General features: G+C 42.7%; 2 protein-coding genes across 4 annotated transcripts; both read right to left on the reverse strand.

Annotated features, from left to right (window-relative positions):
• Nucleotides 1-1337: 1337 nt before the first annotated feature.
• Nucleotides 1338-12051, reverse strand: LOC113006393 (interferon-induced protein 44-like). The gene is made up of 8 exons (XM_026142346.1): nt 12034-12051; nt 9811-10327; nt 3791-3839; nt 3283-3478; nt 3047-3199; nt 2775-2946; nt 1966-2066; nt 1338-1857 (listed from the first exon to the last, which is right to left on the reverse strand). Exons 2-8 carry the CDS (start codon nt 10280-10282, stop codon nt 1663-1665), a joined length of 1338 nt encoding a protein of 445 aa, XP_025998131.1. The 5' UTR covers nt 10283-10327; nt 12034-12051; the 3' UTR covers nt 1338-1662.
• Nucleotides 12052-16441: 4390 nt separating this feature from the next.
• On the reverse strand, nt 16442-22069 carry ifi44g (interferon induced protein 44g). Of its 3 annotated transcripts, none has more exons than XM_026142254.1 (9): nt 21791-22069; nt 20716-20912; nt 19774-19836; nt 19491-19542; nt 19174-19369; nt 18834-18980; nt 17921-18095; nt 17219-17319; nt 16442-16916 (listed from the first exon to the last, which is right to left on the reverse strand). In XM_026142254.1, the coding sequence occupies exons 1-9, from the start codon at nt 21817-21819 to the stop codon at nt 16716-16718; spliced, it is 1161 nt and encodes a 386-aa protein (XP_025998039.1). In that variant the 5' UTR covers nt 21820-22069; the 3' UTR covers nt 16442-16715. The 3 variants fall into 3 exon arrangements, with proteins under 3 accessions (XP_025998039.1, XP_025998038.1, XP_025998040.1); XM_026142253.1 differs by having other exon boundaries at nt 18834-18986; nt 21791-22062; XM_026142255.1 differs by lacking the exon at nt 19774-19836 and having other exon boundaries at nt 18834-18986; nt 21791-22058.
• Between the last annotated feature and the right edge of the window lie 1442 nt (nt 22070-23511).

Here is a 23511-nt window from a genome sequence, read left to right on the forward strand (position 1 = left end):
GCTGGACAAAGCTGGACTGCACAGAGGCACTAATCATGGCAGCACAGAAACAAGCTTAGCACAGTATACAGTAACATCTGTTCTGAGTATGGCCTGGAAGTCCTGAGGTCAAAATGGGAGACGCCCCCTAGTTTCATTTAGCCTGAACGCATACGTCATAGTTTTAACCATAAACCTGGAAATCATTACCCATCATCGTGGCCCATCTGAGTAAATCATTTACTGATAAGCTACAGTGTAGGTGCTGATAAGAAAACCATCCTTTGGACTGTGACCAATCCTATGTGTGCTTTCTGTGTGTGTTGCTATCGACTAACTGAACTGTCTGATACTGTCAGCTTTGCCCTAAGAGCCTACACTCTGCTCCCTTCTTGTGGTCTTCCTTCGGGCTCTTGATGATCTCTGCTCATGTTACTGAAGGTTTTCATCTTCCTATTTTCCTGTTTGTTTTTTCCTTGTTTTAAGTAGCAACTCCTAAAAATGTGCCAGAGCAGATTTTAAATCAACTCCACGGGCATTTCAGATTTTAACACAGGTGTTGATTGTTAAACTCTGGAAATAATAATAATACATTTTATTTGAGGGCGCCTTTCTAAAACCCAAGGTCACGTTACAAAGAGAAAAAGCTATAAATACATACCTTTTATTGATGCCACAAATGTTTGTGTTTGAGTGTTGTTGTGTGTTGTTGTGTTTGCACCATTTTGAGTACAATAAAGTTACATTTTGTTTATTTTGTATGCAGAAATTCAATTCCAAAAGCCAGATGCAACTTGCCCCAAAAATAATACTGCTATACTGAGTGTTTCTCTTGTGTGCATGTGTGCACCTTGCAGGCAAAAAATTACACAGGGTGCTGAAATATTTCATGTTAAACCAAAACATCATGTAGGAGTCGGGGTTGTTAAGGCAAGGCAAGTTTATTTATATAGCACAATTCAACAACAAGGTGATTCAGAGTGCTTTACAGAGACATTAAAAAATAAAAACAATAAAAAGCATGATTTAAAATTGATAAAAAAAACAGTAGATAAAATCAGAACAGTAGATAAAATCAGTAGTTAAAATGTAAGTTTTGAAATTTAAGTTTAAAGTGTGGATTTGGTGTTTTATTCAAATGCAGCTGAGAACAGGTGAGTCTTCAACCTGGATTTAAATAAACTGAGTGTTTCAGCTGATCTGAGGCTTTCTGGGAGTTTGTTCCGGATATATGAAGCATAAAAGCTGAATGCAGCTTCCCCGTGTCTGGTTCTGACACAGTAAACAGTAATTTAGTTTATTAAATCTATTAACTTGTGATGAAATATTCAGCTACATGGAAAAAAGGAGGTAACAAAAATGTTCAAAATAATTTATTATCTTGAGACTGATGACCTTTAATGTCATTATTTTCTGTTGCTGAGCTCAAATTAAGAACCAGTTCACCAAAATTTTGAAGGGAGAAACTGGATGTTCACAAAGTACAGATACTATATCTCCCAATACCCACAATATAAGAAGGCTTCTAATTTGTAGTTTAGCTTCTAATTTCTGCCTTTCAAGTAACCCAGTTAACACAGGGAACTAGTACTCAGTAGGATCACCTGCAGGTACATGATTGAATCATTTTAAAGGAAATGTCATCAGCTGCTCAGACTATTACATCATCTCCTCAGTCTTCTCCTAGTCTTTGGTTTGCATGTTGCTCATTCGGTCACTGAGCTCATCAAAGTAATTATCAACAAAGCGAAGCATCTGGATGACGGCGCTGAGCAACAGGATGTCACAATTCATGTCCAACTCCAGCTCCTCGCTGTAGTTCTTCAACGGAACAACACAGGACAACGGCACACCGAGCCGAGAGCCGACCTCCTGCATCTGTATGACAGAACACAGGGGAAAAAGTATTACTACCCTCATATAAAATGTTTATTAATAAAAAATAAATTAAAAAAAAGCAGTTTAAAAAAAGTAAAAAATGCTTACCACATCTTTAATGTAGCCACTCTTATAAATGTTTCTCACATCCTCTTTCACCAGTGGACAGGCTTCATCTACTTTAGTGAGGAGGACCAGCTGAGGAATACCTGGAAACAAAATGAGCAGGAAGATCACTTTGACATAATGATTTCTATTGGATTGTTATTGGAATATCCAAATTCTTTGAGTTGTTTAAGATATGAAATGAAGTTGAAAATTGCTGTCATGATTCCGGCTCACTTGTGCAGAGTTCTGTCGTGCTGTGAATTTTCCAAGTTTAGTTAATCATGTTTGTAGTTACACGTTCTCTGTTTAAATTCGTTTCCTTTCGTGTCCAGTCTGTCTTAGTCTCATCTGTGCATCCTCCCTAGAGTCCCCTGTATGTAGTCAGTCTTGTCTCCCTGTCTGTGTGTGAAATCTGCATCTTTGTATTCTGTACTTTCCATCTTATTGTGCCAGTCACTCTTCTTCTCTTACATTTAGTTACTTCCTGTCTCCTGACATACCCTTCCTCCTGTGTTATTTTCCTTTTTGATTACTTTGTACTTTTGCAATCAGTCTCAATAAAGGCTTGTTTTCCATTAAGCTCATTTCTGCCTGTCTACAGTCCATGCACGGCTGTTAAACTGGTCCACCTATAGCTTTTTTTTTTTGTTAAAAAGGGAAAACATTTCCAATTTCAACACATAATATACTAATTTGCACAGATAAAAACTGATTTTCAGTGATTTTTACATTATTGCATTTTTGTCTTCATTTGTTTTACACATAAACTGTCTAATCCCCAAAGATATGACAAAACCTCAGGCACTGACCGATTAGGTTGACCTTTCTGCGGATAGCATCCAGCTTCTCCTCCAGCCCTGTGGGCATGATGGAGACCTTGGAAGCATCAATAACATAGGCCACACAGTGGATCTTGTCCTTGAGTCCAGGAGATGTGCGATAGCTGTGGGCCTCAGGATGCAGAGGAGCTGAAGGGTTGAACTAAATGACACATTTGAGGAGAAACAGAGACACAGTTTGAGTCGACTGCTGACAAATCAGTGTTTCATACATTCAGTGTCCCGCTGATGTACTGTAGCACCTGATAACGGTCTGGCAGGTGACCTTTGAGGATGCTGCTCAGATCGTCTATGTCAAGCCCCGCCCCTTTGGTCTCCTCCAGTCCCATGGTATCACACAAGATTATTGGCAGAGGTTTCCCTTCACGTCCAGCTTTCACAGAGTAGGAGCGAAACTGTTTACAGTACAATGAGAATGAGTGACAGACCACTGAAATCAGTCACAATAAGTGGAAATCATCAGACAGCAGACACAGACCTGTGTGGTGAGGCTGGTGGAGGAGGAGCCAGAGATGGCCTGGCTGGTGACGTGGCCTCTGAATACAGAGTTGACAGAGTTAAAGAAGCTGGACTTTCCAGCTCCGACTGGTCCAATGAGCAAAACCCGAGGCTGGGTTACAGAGCTGACTGTGGGTTTGTAGCTTTTAATGCTCTCAATCAGCTCCGTCCTCTTCCTGTACAAAACAAGGAGATGAATAATGGTAACATTTTGAACGTGAAGAAATTTTGAATATAACAGTAATGTTTAGTGTAAAGCCAAAACAAAACATGGTAACATGGTAAACAGTATTGCATAGTATTTTGCAGGAATGCCACCTTAAATACTTTGTAGAGTATGACATTCAAATATAGCTTGTTTGTCATAAAGTGTGGATAATGTAACTGCATTCAGTTCAAAAATAGATTATTGCTTTTCCCCCGATCAAACTCTTTAAAATATGTTGTGCATAAAGCATCAGACTGGATGTTGGCTCCATCAGACTTACTTAGATTCCCAGGTTACAGTCCTCCATGGCCTCTCAAGTTCAGTGCTTTCTTAAAGATAAAAGTGAAATGATACAGTAATGTTATTGAATTTAGTAAAGACATTAAATTCAACTCTCTAGATCTGCAGATACATACTGGGCTAATCCCAAGCCTTCATTTTGCTTTGAGTCATTTAGACATGGACTTGCTGTTTTTCCCCTGCTAACCTAAATATGCTTGAGCTTCATGGCATGAGCTGATGACTGGCATTCTCTTTCAGGATTTTCTGGTAGGGAGCTGAACTTTAGTGATGTGACGTTCTGTATCGAGGCTTCAAAGCTTGTGTCGAGTAATGGAGGGGGCGTTTCCGCGATGCGCGTATCGAGGCTAGTTCATTTATGGGAGGAGCTGAAAATGATGACGTGCGAAGCCTCGCTGCCCGGCTGTACCACGTGACTGGTTCATGAAGTGGTTCGAACTTTGCCGCGAGATATGACAGCGATATAAACCCCTCAGACTTCATTCAAAATGTGGGTGTTTGATGGACAGTTGCAGTTAGTGAGAGTTTGGAGACAGTTTGGAGGTTTATGAGAGAAAGTCAGGAGAGAATGGGGCCAGCTAAGAAGAGGAGGATGTTCTCCCCTGTGTGGGAACATTTTGATTTTATTCCTCTCAACAAGGTATTTAAATTTCTACAGAAGATGTATTTTCATAATACTGATGGTGCAATACAATTTATGTTAAGCGGCTTTACTTTTGTACAAGGTGAAGTGTTTGCTATGTGCCAGGGAGCTGGGATATAATAACAACAACACCTCATCCATGCTTAGGCACTACAGAGCTTTGCATGAGAATAAGGGAACACCGATTGTGGAGCAAGACCAGGTGAGCCATCAAATGCAATGATAATATAGCATGCAGTAATGTTACTAAATGATATAACAATATTATACAACTGTAATAAGTTACGTGTGTGATATTTATATTTGTGCTTTGTTTTTGTTGTCTTTCCTCAGGAGAACAATCTCAAATAGATGAAGACCTGGTTACCATGGTGATTGAGGACTCCCAGCCATTTAGCATTGTGGAGGACAAAGGATTTACAAGATTTGTTAAATCATTGAATCCTAGCTATGTTCTCCCCACTAAAAAGGTCATAAAAGCAGTGAAAATTTAGTTTTTACAGAATAAAATGTGAACAGGCAGGACTGAGGCTCAGTGTAGCTGTCCATACCTCAACGTTACAAAAGCACAACCACTGTCCACACCCCAACCACACCTCACCTCACAGTAAATGATCATTTCCATCCATCCATCCATCCATCTTCATCCGCTTATCCGAGGTCGGGTCGCGGGGGTAGCAGCCTAAGCAAAGAGGTCCAGACCTCCCTCTCCCCAGCCACCTCCTCCAGCTTGTCCGGGGGAATACCAAGGCGTTCCCAGGCCAGCCGAGAGATATAATCTCTCCAGCGTGTCCTGGGTCTGCCCCGGGGCCTCCTCCCGGTGGGACATGCCTGGAACACCTCGCCCAGGAGGCGCCCAGGGGGCATCCTTGCCAGATGCCCGAACCACCTCAGCTGGCTCCTTTCGATGTGGAGCAGCAGCTGCTCTACTCTAAGCCCCTCCCGGATGGCCGAACTTCTCACCCTATCTCTAAGGGAGAGGCCAGCCACCCTTCGGAGGAAGCTCATTTCCGCCGCTTGTATCCGCGATCTCGTTCTTTCGGTCACTACCCACAGCTCGTGGCCATAGGTGAGGGTAGGGACGTAGATCGGCCGGTAAATTGAGAGCTTCGCTTTTACACTCAGCTCCCTCTTCACCACGACCGACCGGTGCAGCGTCCGCATTACTGCAGCCGCAGCCCCAATCCGTCTGTCGATCTCCAGCTCCCTTCTCCCATCACTCGCGAACAAGACCCCGAGATACTTGAACTCCTCCACTTGGGGCAGGAACTCATCCCCGACCCGGAGTGGGCACTCCACCCTTTTCCGGCTGAGAACCATGGCCTCAGATTTGGAGGTGCTGATCCTCATTCCCGCTGCGTTACACTCGGCTGCGAACCGCTCCAGTGCGAGCTGGAGGCCCTCACCCGATGAAGCCAACAGAACCACATCATCCGCAAAAATCAGAGATGAGATTCTGAGGCCACCAAAGCGAAAGCCCTCCGCCACTTGGCTGCGCCTAGAAATCCTGTCCATAAAAATTATGAACAGAACCGGAGACAAAGGGCAGCCCTGGCGGAGCCCATCACCCACCGGGAACGAGTCCGACTTATTGCCGGCAATGCGAACCAAGCTCTTGCAACGGTTGTATAGGGATTGAATGGCCCGTAGCAATGGGCCAGACACCCCATACTCGCGCAACACCTCCCACAGGACACCCCGAGGGACACGGTCGAATGCCTTCTCCAGGTCCACAAAACACATGTAGACTGGTTGGGCAAACTCCCATGCACCCTCAAGTATCCTCGAGAGGACAAAGAGCTGGTCCAGTGTTCCGCGACCCGGACGAAAACCGCATTGTTCCTCCTGTATCCGAGGTTCGACTAGCGGACGAACCCTCCTCTCCAGCACCCTGGCATAGACTTTCCCGGGGAGGCTGAGGAGTGTGATCCCCCTGTAGTTGGAACACACCCTCCGGTCCCCCTTCTTGAAGATGGGGACCACCACCCCGGTCTGCCAGTCCACAGGTACTGCCCCTGATCTCCACGCAACATTGCAGAGACGTGTCAACCAAGACAGCCCTACAACGTCCAGAGCCTTCAGGAACTCGGGGCGGACCTCATCGACACCAGGGGCTCTGCCACCAAGGAGTTGTTTAACTGCCTCAGTGACCTCGCCCCCGGAAATTGGCGGGTCACACCCCTCATCCCCAGACTCTGCTTCCTCCCCGGAAGACGTGTCAGTGGGATTAAGGAGGTCCTCGAAGTATTCCTTCCACCGCCCGACAATTTTCTCAGTCGACGTCAACAGCGCTCCGCCAGCACTATACACAGTGCAGGTAGAGCACCGCTTTCCCCTCCTGAGACGCCTGACGGTTTGCCAGAATCTCTTCGAGGCAGTCCGAAAGTCTTTTTCCATGGCCTCTCCGAACTCCTCCCACACCCGAGTTTTTGCTTCAGCCACTGCCCGAGCCGCATTCCGCTTGGCCTGTCGATACCTGTCGGCTGCCTCCGGAGTCCCACAGGCTAACCAAGCCCGATAGGCCTCCTTCTTCAGCCTGGTGACTCCCTTCACCTCTGGTGTCCACCATTTGGTTCGGGGATTACCACCACGGCAGGCACCAACCACCTTGCGGCCGCAGCTCAATGCAGCAGCTTCGGCAATGGAGACGCTGAACATGGTCCATTCGGACTCAATGTCCCCAGTCTCCCTCGGAATGCTGTTGAAGCTCTGCCGGAGGTGTGCGTTGAAGATCTCGCGGACTGGGGCCTCTGCTAGACGTTCCCAGCACACCCTCACTACGCGTTTAGGTGCACCAGGTCTGTCCAGCGTCCTCCCCCGCCACCTGATCCAACTCACCACCAGGTGGTGATCAGTTGACAGCTCAGCCCCTCTCTTTACCCGAGTGTCCAAAACATATGGTCGCAGGTCTGGTGATACGATTACAAAATCGATCATCGACCTACGGCCTAGAGCATCCTGGTGCCACGTGCACTTATGGACACTCTTATGTTCGAACAGGGTGTTCGTTATGGCCAAACTGTGATTAGCACAGAAGTCCAATAACAAAGCACCGCTCGGGTTCAGATCAGGGAGGCCGTTCCTCCCAATCACGCCCCTCCAGGTCTCGCTGTCGTTACCCACGTGAGCATTGAAGTCTCCCAGCAGGACAACAGAGTCTCCAGGTGGAGCACCTTCCAGCACCCCCCCCAGGGACTCTAAGAAGGCTGGGTACTCCGAACTGCCACTCGGCGCATAAGCGCAGATGACAGTCAGGACCCGTTCCCCGACCCTAAGGCGCAGGGAACAAACCCTCTCGTCCACCGGGAAAAACCCCAACGTACCGGCAGCAAGCCGAGGGGATATAAGAATACCCACCCCAGCCCACCGCCTCTCACCAGGGGCAACTCCAGACTGAGACAGAGTCCAGCCCCTCTCCAGGAGACTGGTTCCAGAGCCCAGACAATGCGTAGAGGTGAGCCCAACTATATCTAGCCGGTACCTCTCAACCTCACGCACCAACTCAGGCTCCTTCCCCACCAGAGAGGTGACATTCCATGTCCCTATTGCCAGTCTTGGCAGCCGGGGGTCGGTCCGCCAGGGCCTCTGCTCCTGGCCGCCACCCGGCTCACAATGCACCCGACCCCTATGGCGCCTCCTGCGGGTGGTGGGCCTGCAGGAGGATGGGCCCATGTCTCCTCTTCGGGCTGTGCCCGGCCGGGCCCCATGGACTAAGGCCCGGCCACCAGACGCTCGCCCTCGGGCACCCTCCCCGGGCCTGGCTCCAGGGCGGGGCCCCGGTAACCCTATCCCGGGCAGGGTAAACTGTTCCCTCGATATTCTTTTCATGGGGGTCTTCTGAATCGCTCTTTGTCTGGTCCCTCACCCAGGACCAGTTTGCCATGGGAGACCCTACCAGGGGGCAAAAGCCCCCAGACAACATAGCCCCTGGGATCCCTGGGACACACAAACCCCTCCACCACGATAAGGTGGCGATTCAAGGAGGAGATGATCATTTCCATTTTAAGCATTTCCAAATTATCATTTTCCATACTGCCAGTATAAATATACACAGTATACTGCATCACTACAATATAGATCTTTTGTTGTTGACATTTACAGGCTGTGTGCAAAATGTCACACTCTTCAAATTCATGCCAACCAATATTTTTACGTCCAGTAGGTGTCCTACTAGAGCAAATGAAGCTTCAAGAAGCTTTGCGCTGGGGTGAACCAATTGGATGAAAAGCTTCAGTGCTTCATGAAGCTTCATCTGCCCATCACTACTGAACTTGTGGTTCCATCAATTATGAAAACAGTATAATTGATGGATTATACTGTTTACGGTCTTGAAGTAAAAGCAGCAAAAGCATTCCTACACCATCACAATGCCACCACCATGTTTGTGTTAGGTGACGGCTGTGTGCAGACAGGAATGGGACCCAAGATGCAGACTCCAGAGAGAAACTTAAACCAAAACAGCTTTAATGCTGAACTCAAACATAACATAACTGGGAAAAAAGTCAAAATAAACTAAGACCAGTGGCTGGGCAAAACACACAGCAAAATAAACGGTAGATCGCGACACGGACACAGAGAAACACAGGGCTTAAATACACAGAGGGAGCAATCAGGAAATGAGTAACAGGAGGGAAACACAGCTGGGACAAATCAGGCCTAACGAGACAAGGGGAAGCAAAACCAGACACATTAACATCAGACATGGACTTTCAAAGTAAAACAGGAAACATAACACAGACTCACGGGCAGGCACTATAACAAAGGGAACAGACGTGGGACCAGGGCAGACACAGACACTGACTGGATGTGGGGATACAGCAGAAAGGGGAGACAGCAACATGGAACACAGACAGAAAACCAGAACACTAAAACTCTAACCAAACCCCACCCAGAGAACCTAAACTAAGAATAATCCTAAAACCCATAAAGCAAAGCTAGAATATAATGAAATAACAAAATCAAAGAACCAAAAACACAAAACACTGGGTCAACGACCCAGGGACCCTAACAGTTTGACTGTTGGTTTCATGTTCTTATTATGAAATGTTGTGTTAGTTTTATATCAGTTGTATATATATATATATATATATGGTTCACTCAAGTCCCCAACTTTAGATGTCACTGACTTTGTTTCTCAAGTTTCTTTATTGTTTTGTGATGTTTTTTTTTTTGAGATCTTTTAGCTTACTTCATTTTTTCAGACATCTTTAAATTAAGAGATTTCATTATTTGGCAGGTCTGTTAGTAATCATGCTTGGGTGTTGGCATATTGTAGTATTTGTACTGTGATATATCAAATTTATCAACACTTATCTGCAACAGCTAAATGATTACATGATGCCTTATGTTACACTTACCCTCCACTTCGTAGACTTCACACTCAGTCAGGTTGAGATCATTGCCATGCATCTCTGCAGCAGGGAAGTTGTAATAATTTCCTGGATTGCTGTACGTTACTGCTTGGCTTCCATTGACAAGAACCAAATCTCCTCCAAAATAAGGCCCAGAGTTAGCTATCATTCTCACTGCATATGTAGGATTAGTAACTGGATATTTGATGAGGTTTTCACCATTAAATGTAAAAAGAAAAGCCTGATCATCATTCACGTACTGTCCAGACTGACTAAAAGGTTGTTTGGTGTAGCCTCCAAACACAAAACCAGAGTTGTTGTAGCCCACAGACACAGTGGGAGAGCGGTTGTCACATCTTTGGTGAAATGCTGCACCGGTGAAGCCGTGGATGCTGGCCTTGTACAGCAGCTGTAGTTTGACTCTTCTCAGCTGAGCGCAGATTGTTCTCTGCTGGCTTTGTGTTAGCATGGGGTTCATTTTGGACTCTTGGTTGTTTGAGCGTAGTAAAGAAAGTGACTGAATCTGTGGAATCAATCACAAAAAGACAAACACAATCTACATGAACCCCAAAATCAGTTTTAATGGCTCAGCATAGGGAAAGGATTACAATTTACACAATTTACAATAATTTCTATTGAGACCTCCAGTAGATATTCTTAGTGTACAGGCTGTGATCAGCTGACCTGCTGTTCCCTGCGGATTTACACACCTGAATTCAACCAGATGTGAGCAGATGTTTCATGAGCTCTCCTGGGTGATTTCCATCAATTAGATGGATGCACCGGTCCAACACACTGTTGTTTACTTTAAACCCATCACAGTACAGAAATATAGAAATATATAGCAAACTAACCTGCATACCTTGCACTAACCTGCAGAGGATTTTCATGTAACCTTTAAATAACACAGTCTACCTCAGTTTGTCTCTTTCTATTCTTTCCCTGTGACGTACAGCAGCTGCACCTTTACCTAGCAAAACACGAAGAGACTATTTGGTGTTTGAAGGCTCAGTGACAGAAAATAATAAGCAAAACTAAGGAGCCTTATTTGAAAATGGAAGGAGCAGAGAGTCCAGATATTTGTTTAAAAATGTAGGGAGTAAAATTAAAAGGTTGTCAGAAAAAAACTCCTCAAGTAAAATTCTACTTAAGTAGCTACATTTAAAAACAATATACATCATTATTTTCCTTTTTTATTGCCTTCAGATGTTTGTTTCTAGAAAGAACCAAATCTAAATGTATGTTGCTACTTTGGTCTCAACAGAAAAAAATGAGTTAACATAACGATGTCATAAGTTTCATTTCCAGACAGACTGGCATAAGGATGAGCACGTTTTGTTCTCCCACTTCATCAGGAATCCTTTAACACATTTGCAGTGGTTGCTTTTAGAATAATGCATACATTTCACTCAAGGCTGGACTGGGACAAAAAATCGGCCCGGGCATTTTGACTAGAGACCGGCCCACCAGGATAAAGATTGACAATGTGACGGCATTCAGGTGTAAAACCGCAAAGGATTCTGGGAACTTGTGGCAAGAGGTACTAGCGCACGCAGGCTTTCAATTGAACTCAGTTACACAGCGATAAAAATAAACCCAAAAAATGGCAAGAAGCTGTTGTATTATTAACTTCAATAGCCGGTCGCATGACAGCCACGGGAAGCCGACGGGTAAAGAGATCGTTTTTTTTTTAAATCGGATTACGTCGTTGAAGAGAAATTTTTTAAGCCATGTTTCCGAAGTAAGAGCCGACGGATGGTCTGGATATACCAAATATAACGTCCCAGAACACTCCAGCTCACAGGTTAGTCTGCTCCAAGCATTCCCACAAAGGTCAGAGTTTTGTAGTAGTTAATACGTCATTTTCATAACATAATTGGTGATATAGGTTACAAGCAAGTCTGGCGCTGAACAGAAATTGTCGCGCTATGCTTCTTTGTTTATTGTGCATAAATAGTAAATTGTCCTGACACAATATTGCGTTTCGCTTCTGTTATTACCATGGTACACTGACAAAAACATATACTTTTATTCACAGGATAAAACAGGTATTTTGTATCACTAATTGCCCAGTACGATTACAGCATACAATATTATTGTCACTGCTACATTTCTGTAATGCTACCAGAAATTATTTCCACTACTAATTAATTGAGCTCAAAGGTCCTATTAATAAACGGTTAACGAATGTGTATTTATGACGACGATTTGTGAGACTGGTAAATTTACCTTTGTTCGTACGATGGTCTTTCGTTCTACACAGTGCATTTCAAGGTCCTGTACCCATCCGTCGGTAAACTGTACCTGGGCTTCTTGCAGTGACCTGAAGTTACTAAACTTCATGAGTGTATGCACTCACTCCAAGAACCGTACAATTATAAATATGAGCGTGGTGAAAGTTGGGCAGCACGCTGACGTCTTTTGTCCCTCTGTGTGCTCGTAAGGGTCTGACCCTTTCACTCCTTTGATTTTTTCCTCGTATCTTTTCTTTGTCTTTTCGTCGAGTCTGTCTTTGTACGGACCGTCATTCTTCCATTCTTCTCCTTTTGTTTTGTACATTCCTTTGTTGTGCGGCAAAGAAAAAACAAGAAGGTATTGGAACCGGAGAATGAACGTTTTGCGGTGCTGCAAATGCTTGCATTTAATGCGGTACTTGGATTGTTTTGCCACGAGTTCCCGGCATGCAATGTGCGAAAATCACGTGATTGCTAAACAAGGGGGAGGGTGCATCCGGCCTCCTCGGCTGTAATTGGTCCAGCCCAGAGTCGATCATGACCAATTAGCCAATCCAACACCTTTCATTATATATACCCTAAAAAAAAAACTAAAAAAAAACAACCCATCGGCCCATAAAAACAAAAAATCGCCAGCGGCCCACCGGGCAAATGCCCGGTATGCCCAATGGCCAGTCCAGCTATGATTTCACTATATAAATAGAACTGAATTTGTGACTTTAGTGGTGGCTACTACTCTACTCCTACTCTACGCAACTACATCAGTATAGTTACTATCCCGAAAGGAAAACTTTAGTTAATAAAAATCTTACAGGCACAATTTTAAGTTAAATTCCTTAAGCTCTTTAACATTTCTGCTTTTACCTCCTGTTCCAGACGGACGAGGGAGCAGGGATCGCGGACCTTGCTGTAAACACACGGAGGACTACAGACAGGTGTGCCAAGGTAGTTATTCCAGGTGTTGTGCCAAACACAAGCAGTTAGTGAGGCTGTGGACAGCTACAGGTACCTTGGTGTTCATCTGACCAATAGACTGGACTGGACTCATAACTCAGACGCCCTCTACAGGAAAGGGCAGAGCAGGCTGTACCTGCTGCGGAGACTCAGGTCGTTTGGAGTGGAGGGCCCACTCCTGAAGAAATTCTATGACTCTGTTGTGGCTTCTGCTATCTTTTATGGCGTGGTCTGCTGGGGCGGCAGCATCTCTGCTGGGGACAGGAAGAGACTGAACAGGGTGATCCGAAGGGCCAGCTCTGTTCTAGGATGCCCTCTGGACCCAGTGGAGGTGGTGAGTGACAGGAGAACGGCGGCTAAGCTGTCATCCCTGTTGGACAACATCTCCCACCCCATGCAGCAGACTGTGACAGCACTGAGCAGCTCCTTCAGTGGGAGACTGCGGCACCCACGGTGTGGGACGGAGAGATTTCGCAGGTCTTTCCTCCACACTGCTGTCAGACTCCATAATAAAGACTTTAACTGATCAAGCACACACATCCATACATATGCAATAATACTAAGTGCAATAATCCTTTCTGTCATCGTTGTATTTTTACTCAGTTGTATATAGTATTTGTATTTGTATTCTATTTTTATCTTATTGTATATTTATTTTATTTTATTCTACTGTATATAGTATTTTATTTTATTCTATTCTGTACAGTTGTGTACTGTATTTATTCTTATTGTATTCTAATTTTTGCCTCATAACTTTTGCACTGTCCACTTCCTGCTGTGACAAAACAAATTTCCCACGTGTGGGACTAATAAAGGTTATCTTATCTTATCTTATCTTATCTTAGTTACCCGTGCGTCGGGAGCGCGCACTGGGCACGGACCGCAGACGAGGACGTTCAATTCAATTCAATTCAATTTTATTTATATAGCGCCAAATCACAACAAAAGTCGCCTCAAGGCGCTTCATAGATACAGAGAAAAACCCAACAATCATATGACCCCCTATGAGCAAGCACTTTGGCAACAGTGGGAAGGAAAAACTCCCTTTTAACAGGAGGAAACCTCCGGCAGAACCAGGCTCAGGGAGGGGCGGCCATCTGCTGCGACCGGTTGGGGTGAGAGAAGGAAGACAGGATAAAGACATGCTGTGGAAGAGAGACAGAGGTTAATAACAGATATGATTCAATGCAGAGAGGTCTGTTAATACATAGTGAGTGAGAAAGGTGACTGGAAAGGAAAAACTCAATGCATCATGGGAATCCCCCGGCAGCCTATGTCTATTGCAGCATAACTAAGGGAGGATTCAGGGTCACCTGGTCCAGCCCTAACTATATGCTTTAGCAAAAAGGAAAGTTTTAAGCCTAATCTTAAAAGTAGAGATAGTGTCTGTCTCCTGAATCCGTTTAGCCTGATAACAGTACAATCACGTCTGTGTGTCATAAAAACTTTAACACTCAGCACGTTCTCAACAAGTGAACTGATCTGATAGAATCTGTTCTGCCCAAATAGGGGAAGGCTGTAGGCCGACTTTGTGCAAGACTGGGGCAGAAAGACTTAAAAAGACTATGATCAATCGCAGTAATTAATTATAATCTAATATAATCTTAAATATACAGTAAATATACAATAAAGTTATTATTGTATTTTAGCTACAGAAGTATTTTAGAAGAATAAAACACACAATTGTTTTCATTGGTGCTCTTAGAAAGGTGCATTTTTGTACCCAGCAGAAACAACTTTGGTGGAACAATCAGAGAATAGTATTTCTAGGACGTCTGAAAACGAACAAGAAGGCGTTTACTTGTTAAGGATGTGGTATATTGAGTGTCAAAGTTTATATGGATCCTTTTATCAGACAAAACGTCCCATCCCGTCGATACCACGTCTATGGAAGCCCGTTTCCACCACACAAAAAAAGGATCCATAACTCGAAATTCCAAGTTATTTTCTCGAAATTTTGAGAAAAGTAACTCGAAATTTCGAGTTATGTTTCTCCAAATTTTGAGTTACGTTTCTCAAAATTTGGAGTTCGTAAGTCGAACTTTCGAGTTAATAAGTCGAAATTTTAAGAAAATATCCTGAAATTTTGAGTTATGGATACTTGTGTTTTTTTCAGTGGCGGAAAAGGGCTTCCATACACGTGAGAATGATAAATGTACAATTTTCTGTTGTAACCTGCAAACTGAACAGCAATGTAACGACCCTTTCTCACAAAAGAAAACGTTTGGGTCCGTGTTCCCTGCCCAATGCGCGCTCCCGGAGCGCAAGGACACAAATTCCAATTTTGGCACCACTTTCGAAAGAAATGAAACTGAAAGTGTCCTACTAGAAAAGCTCCTAGAATAAAACCTGTCTGATGTTTTTATTTCATTTCCTTTCAGTTCAAGACAAATACAACACAAGTCGTTAGTTAAACTCATAGACCTCCTCTGAACTTTTTCATTAATTTTTTATCTTCTTGGCACCCGTGCGTCATGATCCGAGTGAGAATGTTAAACTTTATCACTGTTTCCGTTTGATATCTGCACTTGGATCCACTTCCACGTAAGCTCCTGTTGCACGGTGCTCCAAGCAAACCGTGTTCACTTCTGAACATTTATATTCATAATAACATGAACAGGAGGAAATGAACGTTAGAGACATTTGACCTTAATTGCTTCTCCCAAAATAATAAGGATCACTTTAATAGTGTGAGATGATAAACAAACTGATCCGTGCATCGTCACATGCTGCAGTTTTCCAGCTTCTTCTCAAGAATGACCCATCTTACTGGTTCTTCAGCTATTAAATTAAAAAGACGGTTCATTAAAAAATATATGCAATTTAAACTAGCACACATAATAATAGTAATAAGGATAAACTAAGGAGCTTGGAAAGAAAAGCTTATAGACTTCTTTAAGTTGCTTGAAGACGTTTCACCTCTCATCTGAGAAGCTTCTTCAGTTCTAGGGTCAAATAGTGGAGAGTCCTACATTTAAGCCCTGTACAAGTATCTTCCCGAGAGGGACAAAAGCTCATTGTGAAACCTAGCCCCACCCTATCATGTGCTTTCATGCAACTTAAAGAAGTCCAGATGCTTTTCTTTCCAAGCTCCTTAGACTACGATGACATGGATGACTGAGAACTTTCACAGACATAATAATGATAAAGGAACTCTGCACAGCATTAATGAATGACACAGCAGTAAGGGGAATCAGTCCAGTTTCCAAGCCTGTTCAAAATGCAAAGACAAATCTTCCACTTTAACCTTTCTGATGGAGGAGAGAAGGGTGTACACTGGGCGATAGCACATGTGTAACCTTAAGTCTCTAGAGAGGGTGTGAACCACATTTTATTTTTAATTTAATAATGAAATGGCGAAAAAGTTTCATTTTTTTTCCTGTGAAAGGGAAAAAACTACAAAACATTGGTGAATGTAAAACATTTTAATAAAGAAGCCCAAAGACTGGTTAAAAAATATATCTGTCTCACAAACAGAACGTAAAGCGTACAGTCAGTTTTTATTAATTAGAAACAAAACAAGACTGTTTAAAGTTCCTATGTATAGCATTTTGATGTCCTTTACACATTTTGGGTTTTTTTATGTCAAAAACAACAGAAACACAAATTTTTGTAACAAATGAAAACTCTCTTCTCTAACACATTGAAACAGGAACAGCCGGGTTCCTAATCTAATGGCCATGATGCTATGGGTATGATGCTCCTAATCTAAATGCTCAGAAATCAGAGATCCAGGGCTGTCTTGAGCTCTTTGTTCTGTGGTGCATTGTCCTGGAAATACAGGTCAGCATACTGCAGGATGTGATCAACAGCACTGAGAAGCAGCACATCTGTGTTTACATCCAGGTCCAGTTCTGACGAGTAGTTTTTCACTGGAACGATGTAGGAGGTGGACATGCCCAACAGAGCGGCGGCTTTACCCATCTGCAAACACACAGACACATGTACACCTCCAGCGTTTAGTATCTTCAGCTGATTAAGAACAACACCAAACACAATCAGCATCTCCTTAAGATGATCATCTCAGTGTGATCTGTGAGGAAAGTTGTTCTAACGTCACACTGACTCTAAACTCTTGTTGTTTATATTCAGAAAATCAAACAAAGTCAAATCTTTTCAAGTTTTACATTTACATTGCTGTTTGCAGGATTTATCCTATTCTGATTTGTGGAGCAGTTACAGTATATGAACATTTCTTGAACTGTATTTGATTTGTTTTAACTTACCACATCCTGAATTGTGCGGCTCTCATAAACACCAGTGACATCTTTGGCTGTTTGCAAACAAACTTGGTCCACGTGGGTGAGCAGCGCCACCTGGTGAACACCTAAAGAACAGAAACACACTGTTGTGATGAAGACTTGCAAAGACAATGCGAATCCTTTAAAGATTGTGCTCAGTTCATTTGTTCTAGAGATAAACATTTGCTCAGCTTTCTTTGTTGTCTTTCTGACCTGATGCAGCGTTCACCATCGTCCTTATACTTTTTCACTAACTCATCTACATAAGGTGTTTTAAAGCGTTGCGGCGTTTTATCTCAAAACAACATCTGTAATCTCCACATTTCGACTTTTTCTTGAAATTCAGGCTTTATTCTCAAAATGATCAATAACAATCTGCTCTTAATGTAGCTCTAATACTCTGTTGTACTGGACCCTATTTAAAAAAAACACACAAAAAAAGAAGAAAAAAAAAATCACAATCTAAAATGATTTCTTCTGTTATTATATGTTCACATAAAACCTGAAACTCATTTAGTTTTAGACGATCGGGCCTAATTCATACACAGAAAAAAAATCACTAAATGTAGAAAAAAAAGAGTATTAGGAACATTATTAAAGAGCAGCTGCACTGAGGCAAAAGTCAGCTAACTCAAGCAACACAACCTTTAACGTCAGGCTCTGTGTAAACATGTGTCTGTGGCTCACCCAGGTCACTGATGTGCTTTCTGAGCTGTTTAAATGTGGTGCTCAGGCCTTTGGGGTAAGTTGTGATTTTTGAGGCGTCCACCACAAAGGCAACACAGTGGACTTTGTCTTTAAGGCTCGGCCTCTTCACATAGCCCACAGTTTCTGAGGCGGAGACTGGCTGGTCTGGGCTAAACTGGAAGAGAGAAAGTATTTTAAGTTATTAAAAAAGAAAAAGTATTAAAAAGAACTATGCTGTGTGCCTTCATGTACACAATTCTACATGTTGGCACAAACCATAAGGTACAGCTATGGGTGATGGCGATCCCAGTTGTTTTACTAGTCAGAGAAGTTGGGAAACTGATTTGTTTTGTTGTTTCTTTTACATCACAGGACTATATGACCAGTCAGCTGATCATCACTGTTCTTTAGTTTACCCTGATGGGAACAAATATCGGGCATTAAAAAGGGGTTTGGAGCTGCTGTTGACTTTCTGGGTGATTTGACGTTGCTCCTGCTCCTCATTTCCTCTGGTTGCTCCAGCTTTCTCCCACTTAACCTAGCATGCATTTCTAAAGCCAAGCCTAAATTAGCTGTGGGCATTAGCTCTGTGATGGATTAATGACATGTCCTGGGTGAAACCTGGCTCTTTCCCACTCTCAGCATGACAGGATAAAGGAGTTATTGCTGATTCATAGGGAACAAAAAGTGCGCAGCTTCACTGACAAGGACCACAACCTCAAACACGGTTAAATAAAGTTTGATAGTAGATGAATGAAAGCTGGATGGGGTGAGCGATGAACTAGGCCTGAGACCACAGTTGGAGTTAGGCCTCACTGAACATCTGAGGCTAGTGAGGCAGGGTGACAAACTGAGAATGAGTGAGGCAGGGTGGGGCACTGAAACGAGAACAAACAGGGCAAGGCATGCTTACCTTGTGTCCTTCAGGAACATGGCCTTTAACGACTGACAGGATGTCATGAAGAGTCAGTCCGGTCATCCCGTCTTCACTCATACCCATGGTATCACACAGCACCAGCCCAGTATGATCCTCACCCTTCTTACCCCGAATGTTGAAGGACTGCAGCTGGCACACACAAAAAGGAAGTTAATAGGACAGAAACCTAAAGTTTAGTTTCATTGACATGGATGAAGAGAGGCCTTGTGGACGCTTTCCCTTTTTGAAATGCTTAAATAATCTCATGAAACTAAATGAGGATCTCTGTGTTTATTTTTCCACTTATTTAAAATACATGCAGATGCTCCTCGTGTACCTTTTTGGTAAAACCGGATGAGAAGGAGCCCACCATGGCCCGGTTGGTGACTCTTCCGTTAAACACAGACTGGACTGAACTGATGAAGCTCGACTTTCCAGAACTGACCGGGCCCAGGAGGAGAACCCGGGCCTGAGGCACCTCCTCACAGCTCCGTCTGTAGGAGGTGATTGTCTCCATCAAGCTTGTCTTTCGCCTGGGTTCAGTGATACATTCAGTGACTCATTGTGTTTGAAAGTTTAAAAATGCACTTACTTGACATCTACTAGTTCCTGCTAGTTGAACAGGAGCTCATTGAACAGCACAACTGTACTCACTCTTCTGTCCAGTCCATGTTTCTCCATGGAGATTCCAACTTCAGTTGACCTCCTGAAAAAAATGTAAGAATTGCGGTTTGACAAAATAGCCAGTATTTGTTGTATTTATATAAAGTTCTAACATTTATCGAGGCTAGGGTTAAAAGCAGTGGCATTCAGTGACTTCAGCAAAGACCCCCCCCCCAAAAAAAAAATTAAAATTTAAAAAAAAAAAAAAAAAAAAATAATACTAAAAAAAACACTTTCCTCCTGTCTTTGAAAATTCGACTAGTATCAAACATACCATTCTGACAGCTTTTTCCTGAACTCTTCCTGGGTGTCCTCCCCTTTGGCCACTCCTTCCTGGCTAAAGAATTGTAAAATTATATTACTACTATAGTTGTCATCTAACTAAACTTAGTTTTACTATTTGCTGACAATGGTAGAGGATTTTTTTCAGACCCATTACTTTAGCAAAAGTAACAATAAAACACAAAGAAAACACTTCACTACACATAAAACTGTATTACTAATAACTCACAAAAAATAAGCAAAAATAATTATTCTACAGAAAAATGTAGTTGTTGTCCTTGTCTTTTTTAAAAGAAAGGAAAAAACACATTATAACCAGCTCAGAAACACAGGCCTACATCTTAATTTTAAAAAGTGTAACAAATATATTTAATATATAAAAATCACCCAGAACCAGAAATTTAGCAAAAGGGCAAGAGACGGGCTACACCCTGACAGGTCGCCAGTCTGTCACGGGACTAATACCCCATTCAGATTTCAGCAGCTCTGTAATCAAGCATTCTGCTTCCAGAGATAATAAACAATTGTGACCACAAGATGGCAGTAATGCAAAGAATAAATGGCAACAGGCATTACAGAAGCTTCATGTCAGAATGATGTTTAAGATGAAAGAAAAACACCCTTTTCTTTGTTATGTTGTAACTGATGTCTGTTTGTAGATTTCACCAGATAAGCACTGCTTGTCTTTCTTGCCCTGATTGAATGCCACTGATTAAAATGACTTTGTAACCAAAAAAGGAAAGAACAAAATGTCCAACTTTATTACCAGAATCACTATTAATCCCTGAGGAAATCATGGATCTCCAAAGCTATTTGCACTTTGTGTACAGACAGCTTCACAGTAGCGTGGTGAAACACAGGACTTGAGATGTTAAAGGTTTCTCATACTTATTTGGGTCTTTGACAAAAGAACTTTGTGTAAAAGGAGGCTCACCCAAGAATGTGAACTGAGGTCTTGGTTCCCTTGTCTCTGAACTACCTGTGACTTCGCTGTTATCATCTCTGGTGAGAGTTGTTGTGCCGAAAGCAGGTTGGACTGAAGTAGTTGGAGCTGCTGTGAGTGGTGTCAATCCATTAGAACTTGAGGGTTTGGTTGTAAGTACTGGAGATCCAATGCTAAAGCCACCAAAGCTAATAAGAAAAACAAAAGTACACATTAGAGGAAGACCCCTTAACTAATTTAAAGAACAGCATGAAACTTGAGGTTTTTTAGTAAAATGGCCTGGTAAATGGCCTGTATTTATATAGCACTTTACTAGTCCCTAAGGACCCCAAAGCGCTTTACATATCCAGTCATCCACCCATTCACACACACATTCACACACTGGCGATGGCAAGCTACATCGTAGCCACAGCCACCCTGGGGCGCACTGACAGAGGCGAGGCTGCCGGACACTGGCGCCACCGGACCCTCTGACCACCACCAGTAGGCAATGGGTGAAGTGTCTGACATGTTACACTTAAAACACAATATCAGCAACCTCAAAACATGAGTCTGAAAAGCAGAAACGAAATAAAACGTTGTGATAGAGCCAGGTTCAGGTGTGTGAGTCACAAGTTAATCTGGCTGTAGGCTATGGCACTTGGCCACAGGTGGCGCTAGTTGGCTCCATTTGAGTGCACAAAAAGATAAAGTGCACGCTTTAGGTGCGGAGGGAATTGCTCAGAGTAATAAAACGTATATAAAACGAATATAATGAAGACTAGACTCTCTGGATCGTTGACTCTTGCTGTCTTGTGAACATTTGTTTGTTTGTTTTCGGCAAACCAGGTAAGTTTACCTGGTTTTGACATAACACCAGGTAAACTTTGAAGTTTTAAATTTTTTTTGTTGAATTTCTAACATTTGTTTGTGCAGCCAGGTCTTTTCCTTTCCTGTTATTTGACGGTATATCACACTGACTGCTATGGGCCACAGTGACAGCACTACAGCTGTCACTCATCTTTGCAAGAGTGAATCTTGTCATATTAACTATCAAACTTTGTAATACTAAAAGTTGCGAACTTACCTGTTTTTTTCTTTAACAGACGAGAACATAACTCCTGTGTGTAGATGTTACCAGCAGCTGCAGCTCAGGACACACCGCAAATGAAAGAGCCACTGCCTTTTCCGTAGAAAAGAAAACGAAACTTAAACTGTCACGCAAACACCAGTAATGCGAATCTGAGTGTTACACGCTCGTAGGCGGGGTTTGTTGCGTTGTGGAGTTGGATTGGTACTAATGAAGTTAAAGCTGCAGAAACAGATGCGCAAGACACAGCAAACAATTGCAAACAAATCGCAAGAAGCAAGAAAAGAAGTAGCTAGCTGGCCAAATCTGCCTAGCAACCTAGCTACATTTTCCAAGGCTAAAACAGGCTGTTGTTCGTGCATCATCATAATAAAAAGGATCAAACCAACATCAACAAACTTCAAGTGACCTAATTTAGATAACAGCAAACACAATAATCTATTTATTATACTGTTTAAATGAATAAATAAAACCCTTAAAATGCTTACCACTTGCTCCAGAAGCGAGTTTTACATAAACAAGAGCACTTTTGTTCTATTTCCCCCACCTTGCAAATCTATGACATCAACAAAACATGATTGGTCCACTGACCAACAGCAAACACATTGTTGTGCACTCTCTCAGTCTGGTACTTTTACTGGCACAGACACACACACACTGTAAGTGCAAAAATAATATCACATAGCAACAATCAGTAATATATTGAAGCTTTTGAGCAACGTGGACAGTAACTGCAGTCAGAGCTTTGGAAACTTTTAGACCTACATGTATTTAATCTCATGCTACAAACTCACACCGTCTTCTTCATCTACGTTTGCCAAAGTAATGTAAAGACAACAGTAAGCTGGTAAGCAGCAAAAGAGAGAAACTAACTACAGGTTGTTTCCAGTGGACTTATATATATAGCCTACCATAAACGCATAGTATAATATGACTGCATACTTTCAATATATAAGCGGTAATAGTCTTTAAGTCCTTTACAAAAACTATTAGGACTGTTATCACTAATTGGTAAAATTACAAAATGCTGGAATATTGTAGGCTTATAGTTTGTTTTATTTATTATTTATATACAAATCTACATGGCCCTGTGTAAAGTGATCCCCCATATAGCATAAATTAAATGTGGCTTTTGAGTTCAATTTCTTGCACACTTGGGTTCTGCGGGAGGACAATGATCCAAAACGCACCAGCAAGTCCAGCTCTGAATGGCTTTAAAAAAAAAGTCTTCATTCAGGTCAGGACTTTGACTAAGTCCTGAGCTGAATCTGACTGAGATGCTGTGTCACGAACTTAAAAAGGCGATTCCTGCTCGAAACCCTCCAATGTGGCTGAATTACAACAATTCTGCATAAACGAGTCACAAGGCCATGTAGGTTTGGATTTTGTTTCCCCTTAATAATAAACACCTTCATTTATAAACTGCATTTTGTGTTTATTTGTGCCATCTTTGTTTAATATTTAAGTTTGTTTGATGATCTGAAACATTTAAGTGTGACAAACATACAAAAACAAAGGAAATCAGGAAGGAGGCAAACACTTTTTCACATCACTGTAGACACACAACACTATTTTTGCTCTTTCTGTCACACACACACACACACACACACACACACACACACACACACACACACACACACACACACACACTGTCAGAGACATATGTTAGATTAACTGGTGATTCTTAATTGGCCAGAGATGTGAGTATGGATGTCACT

The sequence above is a fragment of the Astatotilapia calliptera genome, chromosome 15, assembly GCF_900246225.1.
Source record: "Astatotilapia calliptera chromosome 15, fAstCal1.2, whole genome shotgun sequence".
Classification (NCBI taxonomy): Eukaryota; Metazoa; Chordata; class Actinopteri; order Cichliformes; family Cichlidae; genus Astatotilapia; species Astatotilapia calliptera.